General features: G+C 40.2%; 1 protein-coding gene across 3 annotated transcripts in view; it reads left to right on the top strand.

The window, feature by feature from the left end:
* Nucleotides 1-5,360, top strand: part of ITGB1 (integrin subunit beta 1) — a 34,673-nt gene extending 29,313 nt beyond the window's left edge. For 2 of the 3 annotated variants that reach the window (XM_083579502.1, XM_083579500.1), the window contains exons 14-17: nucleotides 2-234; nucleotides 559-725; nucleotides 1,620-1,700; nucleotides 4,182-5,360. In XM_083579502.1, coding sequence (XP_083435628.1) covers nucleotides 2-234; nucleotides 559-725; nucleotides 1,620-1,694 — 475 coding nt within the window. In that variant the 3' untranslated portion in view covers nucleotides 1,695-1,700; nucleotides 4,182-5,360. The remainder of the gene's footprint in view (nucleotide 1; nucleotides 235-558; nucleotides 726-1,619; nucleotides 1,701-4,181) is intronic. The other variant, XM_083579501.1, reaches the window with a different exon arrangement.
* Nucleotides 5,361-10,878: the final 5,518 nt, after the last annotated feature.

The raw sequence follows: 10,878 nt of genomic DNA, 5'->3' as shown, positions 1-10,878 counted from the left end.
GGGACTGTGTGCAGTGCAGAGCTTTTAACAGAGGAGGAAAGAAGGACACCTGTGAAGAAGAGTGTTCACATTTTAGCTTGACACCAGTAGACCATAGAGAGAAGTTGCCACAGCCTGGAGACTATAAAGCACAGTCTCATTGCAAAGAGAAGGATATTGATGACTGCTGGTTCTATTTCACCTACTCAGTTGATTCAAACAACAATGCCATTGTCCACGTGGTAAAGACCCCAGGTATGTTTTGTTTCTCACATGGATATTGTTGGCTTTCAGCAGAGAAATAAAGTGAAAAGGGTGGAGAAAAGGTAAATTAAAACAAAGCAAAAACAAGAAAGTGCTTAACAATATATTATCATACATTTATTTATTTTATTACTATCAAAATACAAAGTATTAAGCTTTACGTTTCTAGATAAATTAATTTAAAAACTGCTCTATCTGTAAAAATTGAACTCTTACAGGCAGCAGAAATTCAGAATTTGTTTTGGCCAAACATCCTGTTTCCACATTGCTGATTTACATCATGCTTGATTGTGCTTCGATTGCTTTGCTCCCTAGAATGCCCGACAGGTCCCGATATCATTCCCATCGTTGCTGGTGTGGTTGCTGGAATTGTTCTTATTGGTCTTGCTTTACTGCTGATTTGGAAGCTACTTATGATCATTCATGACAGGAGAGAATTTGCAAAATTTGAGAAGGAAAAGATGAATGCAAAGTGGGATACGGTGAGTGATAGCTATACACAACACCTGGAGAATACAGCAAATGTTCTTTTGTATACTTCAGACATTTTAGACATTCATCCCTCTAGGACAGTGGTTCCCAGTTAGTGGTCTGTGTAATCCACCCAAGGAGTCCACAGCACAATTCACATAACAAAAATTACCATAGAGAAATCAAAATTTTCAAAATTAGGGGGTCCATGGCTTGGCTTTTGAAAAAATGGGAGGTCTGCAGTACTTAGCTAATTGGGAACCGCTGCTCTAGAATAAAGCCCAGACAGCCTGGCTTAGTGTTTCTCTGGATCTTCTACCTAAACTTTGCAATAAAAACTGGTGGTCTTTGGACTGGATAACTTTTACAGATAGATGTATCATCTCGTGGCTGGCTTTGAGGCTTTCATTGTGCCACCCAGGAATTTTAGATGGAGACCAAGCATTTGAACTAACAACGGTCACATTAAGTTACTCTTGATATTCACAAGTATTCCCTGGGTCTTAGCTACAATGTAATTGAGCTATATAGTTTCTGTTAAGAGTCAATACATTGTGTATACAGTGGTACCTCTAGTTACAAACTTAATTCATTCCGGAGGTCCGTTCTTAATCTGAAACTGTTCTTAAATAGAGGCGTGCTTTTGCTAATGGAGTCTCTTGCTGCCACTGCACTGTTGGCACACGATTTCCGTTCTCATCCTGGGGCAAAGTTCTCAACTCGAGGTAACTCTTCGGGTTAGCAGGGTTTGTAATCTGAGGTACCACTGTATATAGTTGGTACAGAAAACATCACAATACTATATATTATTGAAATGTCATATTTGAAAGAATTGTTGAAAACCTTATTTGGAAACTGATACACTGAAATTCTGCATTCCACATTGACCATTTTTCTACCTTCAGCAAGAAAATCCTATATACAAGAGTCCTATTAATAATTTCAAGAATCCAAACTATGGACGTAAAGCTGGTCTCTAAGTTTCCGTTCGTATTTTCCTTTCCATTTCTTTCTCTGTGCATGTCACTTTCTTCAAAGTCTGCTGTATGTGCCATTAACTAATCACTCTTACCAATCTTGCCAGCTGCTTTTTTATGAATTATGCAGTGGAGCTTAAATGAGGGGAAATAATGACCAAACTATAGTTAGGGTTGCGCTTTAGGGCCCTGTCCCCTTCTTAGTAAGATCTGAACAACTTGCCTGAGCATATGTACAGTGCCAGCTCCAGGATGTTTGTGGCTCTCAGGCAAGGTGCACTTAAAGGGGCTGCACTGAAAAAAGTGGGGCAGGTAAATAGAATTCTCTTGCACTGCCTGCAGGCCTCTGTTCCCTTGAAAATTGAGAATAGCAATACTATTGGGGGCTTTGGGATAGGACAAATGACCAAGATTAGTGTCCTCTGGAACTGGCCAAATTGATATATGGGCATATTATAGTCAAGTACAAGAAGTATTAGGACTTAATTAACATCAACAGAAGTGTTAACCACCCTGCTTAATGCATTTTCATTAAAATCCATGGATTGTACTCGGCTAAATTCTGCTCAAGAGTATACCCATTGAAATTAATGGCCCTGACTAACTTGGGCCCACTCAGAATAAAAGTTCATTGAATGCAGCTCCATAAGACTAAATCTGCCTAGTTTTAGCTGGATTTTTAAGTTAAATATCATAGGTAACTGGTGTTGAATGATCCTGCTGTTGGCTTTGACTTATGCAACATCTTCCTTTTCATTTCCCCCTACTTTTTCTGTTGGTAATCTCACACTTAAAACTTTGACTCCTCAGCTTCTAACTCACTTGGTTATAAATCTTTCAGCCATCCTTCCAGCTTAGTGAAGGAAGGCCAATTTTTACAGGCAGTGAATTTTGCCTAGAAAGCCATGAAAGAGAAGTTAGAGGCCTCCAAGTACATGCAAAGGGGAACCGATATTGTAGAGTACTTCAGTCTTGTCATGTAGTACCACTAGAGGACCTTGTAGTTCCCTCTTCACACGAGACTGTAGAAGTGGTGCTTTCGATCTCTCTCTCTCTCTCTCTTTTCCTTTGTAATATGAAGCCATCATGAGGCTGTGCTGGCTTTGTCATGTATTTCCACCCGTATGCTGTTTGCCACTCTTCCAGTATCTGCACAAGTGGGTACCAGAGGCATAATAGCTCCCAGGAAACCAGCTAAGATATTTCTGAATGCTATCAAATTCCTGCTAATTTTCCTTGGACAGTCTTTCCTTCCTCTTGCATATTTTCACTTCACAGGAAAAAATGCTAGTTAAGAGGCATGAATTGTTGTTACAAGAGCTCTCAAAATGGCCATGAGTTCTTGCTTTGCCTTTTTGAGGTCCCTTTTGAAGGCAGCAAAGCAGGCAGACAACAGAATTGCCTCTATCTTGTCCTTGCAAATGGAATGTTTAGTTAGGTTGCTTGTTGGCCTGCTTTGCTCATCATGTCCTCTCCAGAAGCTCACACACTTATGTGTTTGCACTAAGCTTTGGTATAGTTAAGTGTGGCATATAAACTGCTACATTGGAAGCACATAATAGTTTTACTCTTGTAAAGTTTAAAACATTCTGAATTCTGCATAAACAATAATTCCAGAGCATGCATGTGTATGGATGTGTTGCATGCTTATATAAAGGACCATTTGGCAGGCACACCCAGACATGCAGAAATTATGAATTCAATTCAAAGCTGCTTATAATAGGCTTTCTAATGGTGTGGAAACATTATCTGTAGCAGAGGGGTTGCTAGTGGTAAGCCCACCCAGTTCACTCACTTCGATAGCACTGTCCTTGAGTAACTAAAGATGTGAATGGCTATGGTCACAATTGAGCTATGTTTTTGTGTGTCTCATAGAATAAAATGTATGAACAATTCTTGTTATAAATGAAAATTATGACAAACATTGGCCTTTATTAGCTACAGGTTTCTGTATGTCTTATTATCATAGCCTCTGTTTGGCCATTCTCTTAAGGCTCTGTGAATAATAAGGTTGCAATCAGTTTGTCCTGATACCACCATTTTGTTTTGCATTGGTACAAATGCAACCCATTTTCCAGGAACAATCCCATGTACCTTTTTTGTAGAGGAAAGATATGAAATGCTTAAAGCACCTGTCCTTAAAAAGCATGTGCCTAAAGCCTTCATAGCTTTCACTAAAGTAGCAGGTGTAGGTTTCTATCGATTTGCCATCCATGTGTGTTAACCCTCTTACATATTCTTTAAAAAAGTATACAAGGCATGATGCTTCATAAAAGCTAAAGCTGCTAGATGATCTTTAGCTATTTTTTTATGTACTTGCCTGTTGCAATCCAGTAATCCTTCGCAAGAGTTGAGGGTCAAACATGCACATGGATTTCTGGATTGGTTTGACGGTGTGTGGAATTGCTTCCAGTAAATGAGCTGCTTCAAATACTTTTACAGTAAGATTTCTTATGTCATTTGTGATATTAATAATTCTTTTTCTTCTAGGGCGAGAATCCTATCTACAAGAGTGCAGTGACAACCGTGGTGAATCCTAAATATGAGGGGAAATGAAAACTGCTTTCTAATTCTACAACTGCTTTCTAACTCCACAACACTGTATGCAATGTAGCAGTTTTGTAGTCACGGTAACATAGCTTTAGAGCAATATCGCAATGAATTTACTAATTCAATACATTACATATAGGTTTGTTTTCTATGCAGGTTTTAAAACTGTACAGTATGTTTTTATTTTTTGAAGGGTTTTTTTTTCTTTTTGCAAATAGTGCCAGGAGATTGGTAAGAAAACTTGACACTGCATAGCCTCCTTAACTAAGGTCACATGGTGCCTTTCTGACCTGTATCTGGAGTGAAATGGCTAAAGTAACCAGTATAAGGGTTCTGCCTAGCCATTAAGTATTAATATTAGATCAGTTTTTCTTTTTCTTTATAGGCACATCAGGGCTTTGGTTTGCACAGTTAAAATGCAAGCCAAATAATTCTTTGTAAATTACAAAATTAACTTTAGCTTGTGAATAATGGACTTTTTGCAAGATTTAACCTTACTTGATGCAGTAAGTTTAATGAGACAGAAATCATGATGTAAAAGACAATTTAATATGTACAGATGCATTTTAAACTGTCAGGGGTGATGTATAAGAAATAGGAAGAAAAAATAGATTCAGAATAATAGCTTTAATACTGTGCCATTCTTTTTTTATGACATTGCTGCATGGTGACCGAAAAAGAATTTTACTTTGTAAACTCAAATCCTGACTTTGGTACAGAAAAAAAGTCTGCCAATACATCTTCTGAATGCATAAAGGGCCTTAATTCGTCGGTGGTGGTGGTTTTTCTAATGTTTTTGCTTAGGTTAAAGCCTGGTGCTTTGTCACCTTTTTCTTTAATGTATTTGATTTCATTTTGTGTAAGATGATTGTTGTAAAAACAACTTTTTTGCAGTCTTGGCTGTAAATTTACCTTCATATTGTAGCTAAGACTGCACAATTGTCATGTAACATGACTTTCATGTTTGATGTGCCATGTATATTTGCCGCTGCCCATTCTGTCATGTGTTCTATACTATCCACATTCTTATTTTAAGTGCCTTTTATTTTAACAAATGTTCACTTTTTACAGTGCTATCATGGAAGTTATTTATTAAATAAAAAATCTTTTAAAACATCACACCTGAATTTCCTTTCTGCGCTTTGTAACTTAGTACCTCTTGAAGAAACCTGTCAGATTGAGGTAAAAACAATTTATCTACTACAAATAACTTACCTGAACACAAAATAGATCAGCCCTAACTATTATTATGTACATAATACAAAAGTTTTTGTTGAGAAGCAGATTTGAAATTTAATCCTAAACATACTAACTGGACCTAAGAATCTCTAAAAAGATAAAGGTCTTGCAAATAAATACCACAATCAAAATGTTGAGGAGAAACATTCTGGTTTTAGTTATACAGTAACAATAATCTAATCTTCATGTAACACTAGAGGGAGAAAAATTGGGCTTACCTGTAAAGGGTATTTTGCTTGGAGTGAATATGTTCTCAGGTGAGATTTCTCTAAGCTTGAAGGCAGGATTGCAGCTGGATTAGGGCATTTTGCTCTCAACCAGGCACACACCCTCCACCTGTTTACATGACTTAATATACAGCCACCCACAATCAACATAAGAATGACAAGAAGTGGGACAAAAAAAACCAAACAGCTTTGAGTACTCTGGACATATGAGGCAATTTATCAATGGCCCTAATCAGATCAAATCAGAAACTTGTCAAGTAATCATAGGCCTGAAGAGCATCTCTGCACTCAAAAGAAAAATAACTTACAAGCCCAATGGTTCTTTGAGTGAAGGTGCTTTCAAGGTTGGACATGCCAAAACTGGCTACAGAAGGGGAGGGTATTAATGGCCGCCTACAACCCTGGCAGTACATGCATTGAAAAGGTTAATCTCAGAAGCTTCTGAATGAACATGCTTAGAGGCTGCATCATCCTTTGGAAGTGACTCCCATTAATTTTCACAGGGATTACTTCCAAGTAAATGCAATATTTAGCATTAGAGTTTGCAGCCCAGACCTGTGTGTGATGATGTGCATGTTACTTTTTTGACATAACTATAGCCCCATGGTGTCTATGTGCATTGTTGTGTCCTGGAAAAGTGATACCAAATTTCACTCTTGCAATATCTTCTGTGGCAAGAGTTTCTTGTGTAACAATGGGGCCCAGTCTAGACTTGTTACTAGCTGTGACCCTGGTACAAGCTCTTATCTTACAGATGACCTCTAAGTGAGCAGCTAACAGCCTGACCCCTATGACTTGTAGAAAATATCAGAAACCTAGATCTACCTGACAATACAAGGATTGGTAAACAACCTCCTCCTGGCAGGAAGCAGACTTCAAATAGACTATGAAGATTGCTTTCAGGAACTGTAGAGATAAAGTTGTGTTTCCCCCAAAATTAAGGTCATATCAAAGTCATCTCGAGAAGGAAAAACTAGCAGGAATAAGTAAACAATGGTACAAAAGACTTGAGTGTTACATTATTACCTCACTCGGGAAGTCCTCTTCATAGAACGTAAAGGGACCCCTGACCATTAGGTCCAGTTGTGACCGACTCTGGAGTTGCGGTGCTCATCTCGCTTTACTGGCCGAGGGAGCCGGCGTACAGCTTCCGGGACATGTGGCCAGCATGAATAAGCCGCTTCTGATGAACCAGAGCAGTGCACGGAAATGCCATTTACCTTCCCACTGAAGCGTTACCTATTTATCTACTTGCACTTTGACATGCTTTCGAACTGCTAGGTTGGCAGGAGCAGCGACTGAGCAACAGGAGCTCACCCCGTCACGGGGATTCGAACCTTCTGATTGGCAAGTCCTAGGCTCTGTGGTTTAACCCACAGCGCCACCCGTGTCCCTTCATAGAACATAGTGGGAGACAAACTGTACTTAAACCCCAAAGGAATAGTCATATTGATTTCTGAAGCAGCATCCAAACACCTGGTCTCTTATAGTTAAGTGTAATAAACAATCTTTTTCTAATTCCTGGTGTGCAAGTTATTTAGCATAAGAATTAAAGCCACACACATTTTTAACAGACACATGTAGTGTTTCCATGCAAAGGGTCCTACCCCTCTCAGAGCTGTATATTGAGGAAATACATGAGTGGTAGACACACATGTGGATTAAGACATTCACATCACAAGCCTGGATTTGATGTTTTCAGTCCAATGCAATTAACTGCAGTTTGAACCAGTTGTGTTCAAACATACTCTTACAGGGACTTTCTACTGGTTTCCTCCCCATCCCCCTTCTTCCCATCACCCACAACATCTGAGTAACATATTGCATTTAAACTGTTAATAATTCTCTATGTGGTTTCCTTTTCTTCTAACACTTAAAATTAGCTCAGAAAGAGGTTAACCTCACACTCACTTGCAAAGTAGCTATTGGCTGAGAGGGAGCTAAATGGCTGAGCAAGGTTTGAATGTGGTTATCTCCTACCAAAGAAAACTCTAGCTGCTGGAAACTGCTACACCATACTTCTTTCCAACTGCAGCAGGAAACTGACCCTTGAAGTGCAATCCTACGCCCTGATCCACCATGCTGGGGTGTGTGACATGGGATGTGAATCCAGAGATCCTCACTGCACCTGCCAAAGGCAGGGCAAGTGGAACGTACTGCTAGTGCTCTATTAGCCAGTAAAGCCCTGTAGCAGGGTGTTTTGGGGGGTGGGGGTGGAAATGGGCCACTCAGGGACCTGCTGGTTCCTAAACTAGTTTGGCTACTGGCAGTGAACCCATTCTGGGCCTCTGTCCTGTGATGGCCTAGAGCTGCTACAGCAAAATCTGTCTCTGCCTCCACCTTCCGTCCTGGTTACTCTGAGTAGGCCCTACTCACCCCTGCTACTCCCAGATGGGGCTTAAGATTGAAGCCATATTTACTTGTTTGGTGAATTAATGCTGCAGAATTAATGCTGGGAGTAATCACTATAGAACTTGGACTTGCTTTGGGGCAAGTATTTATTTATTCTGAATAAATAGCATATCTGTGGGCTCTTGGGTCCCAAAGCAGTTCATAATTATGTAGTGAACTCCCCTGTGCTCTTCAAATGAGGGGTGGTTAAAAAAATTAATAACAACAGTAAGAATAATAAAAATATCATAATGTTGTTGTTTAGTCGTTTAGTCGTGTCCGACTCTTCGTGACCCCATGGACCAGAGCACGCCATATCATAATAGCATAAAACAATTTTTAAAGAAAAGTCAGGAGTGCATTCTAAGCACAGTGAAAGAAAATGTATGATTGGTACTCACATGAGTAGATTTGTGAGGTCACCATGCGTTCACTGTGTTGGGCTATGGCTCCCTCTGGTGTCGAAGGCAGGAATGAACAGCTCTGGGAAGTGGGTGGGCTCCCAGTTTGCAGACTTGCCAAGCTTGTACCTTCACCAGACTCTCACATTACAAGTAAGGAAAAAACAAGCGAAAAAGCACACTTCCCAACAATATCAATAATATCAACCATAGCTTAACTCAAAATATAATAACCATAACATTGTGCTATATAGGAAGAATTTCAGTTGCAGCCCATATTAGTGAGAGGCCCCAGTGATGACCTAACAAATCTACTCTTCAGGTGAGTACCACTCATACTAGTTGGTCATCGTGCAATCACTGGGTTGGGACATACGATGGCTTTCCCAATTAGGGTGGGTCCCACCTGCAACAGAATTAATGAGGCAGGACGTGATGTAGGACCAAAGGTGGTCTCTGCTGATGCAAACAAGCCCATCTTATAGTGCCTCATAATAGTGCTAGGAACAGACCAGTTGCTGCTCTAATGATTTCTACTTAAGAGACATTAGAAGAAAAGGCGGCCACTGTTGCCACTGATCTTGTGGAATGCGCTGCCAGATTTGTTGATCTGGGAGGTTTAAGCAACTCATAGGACATATCAATGTATGCCCTGATCCATCTCTAGAGTGTGTGGCTGCAGACACTTTTTTACCCATTGTGGAAGGGTGAAAGGATTTGAACTGGGATTCAGTGGACTTAATGCCCTTTGTTCTGTTTATGGACGCTATACATTCACTGTTCTGTGAACATCTAATGAGAGCCAAGCCTTTTCTAATGGATGCCTAGGATTTGGGCAGAAGGAAGGCAGGATCACCTCCTGCTGAACATGCAGCTTTGACAAACCTTAGACAAAAATGATGGGTCCATCCTCAGAACTGCCCTATCTTTATGAAATGTGCTCAAATATTTAGCTACAGATAAGGCTCCCAGCTCAGAAAATCTTTGAGCTGAGCTAACTGCCATAACTTTAAAATACATAACTTTGAGGGAGACTTGTTATAGTGGTTTGAAGGGAAACTCCTGCAGGCAGGAGGGGAAATGATTAGCCACTGAAGGACATTGAAGAATAACTCCCTTTAGAAACATTTCACAAGGGGGTGAGACCAAAGTGGCGGGTGGCCCATGGAAGATAAAACAGAGGATGTGCCAGAGGCCTGTCTCTTTAAAGTGTTTGGTTTGAGACATCTACCGTATTTTTCGCTCTATAACACGCACCACACCATAACACGCACGTAGTTTTTAGAGGAGAAAAACAAGAAAAAAAATATTCTAAATGAAATAGCGGATATATGATTTTTGTGGTTCATGCTGTGGCCACAGACATGTGATCTGACAGTGAGTTTGGAGTAGCCCAATGCAAAAATCCTGAGGATCCATGTGGATCCATGCTTTGTAACCACGGAGGAGGGAAGGAAGGGGAACCATGGATCCTCTGCTCACGACTGCAGCAGATCCCCCCCGCCACCCGCAGGCATTCGCTCCATAGCACGCACAGACATTTCCCCTTACTTTCTAGGAGGAAAAAAGTGAGTGTTGTGGTGCAAAAAATACGGTATGTAGTTCGCTTTGCAGCAAGGTGAGCAAGTCAGGCACTGTCACTGTACGTACTGGTAAGTGACTGTCGGTGCGCCAACTGGAAAAGGCTGACCAAGTAGCCTGATATATTTGAATTGTAGATGATCTTTGTGAGTGTTGAAGGTAGAAATAATCACTGAGTTGAAACTGAGCATTCAAATGCCAGGCAGTTAAGCATAGCCATTTGATATAAAGGAAAAACTGGGAGCATACTTAAGAGTGTAGTCCTGATTTTTCCTTTTAACTGTACCTTGAACTTTATCACATCTGACACCATATTTGATGTCAAGCCAGGGAAAGTTGGGTGTAGTATGCACAAAATGGTCTGGCAGGCCTAATTAGACCTATGCACCAGAGGTTTCCCACCACTGTTATGGGGTGGTGGTGAAGCTACCTTTATTTTTCAGGAACATAAAATCCAATATTGCTGATGCTATCCCCCATATCCAAAGAACCAAGACTACTACTTAGCATACTTGAAACTGATTGATAAATAGGCTACCTAACCATATGTATAGTGCAAATTTCTGTACTTTAGCTAACATGAATTGCAGCAATACTCACTCCCTGTTGGCGTCATATGACTTCTAACATCTAGTTGTGTTTTGTGATCAATTCTAGGGCGAAGGATCTGGTTGGTTTCAAACATCTGATTATGGGGTTGGTTGTACCATAGCCAGATAAAAATGTACGTAGCTTTGGTCACAAATAACCTAGTTATGATCTGCTAAACAATTTTTAAAAATTACTACTATTAGAGCA

Source organism: Podarcis filfolensis (genome assembly GCF_964270895.1).
Source record: "Podarcis filfolensis genome assembly, chromosome: 12".
NCBI lineage: Eukaryota > Metazoa > Chordata > Lepidosauria > Squamata > Lacertidae > Podarcis > Podarcis filfolensis.
The sequence above is the reverse complement of the archived record's forward strand: the minus strand, read 5'-3'. Positions and strand labels throughout refer to the sequence as shown.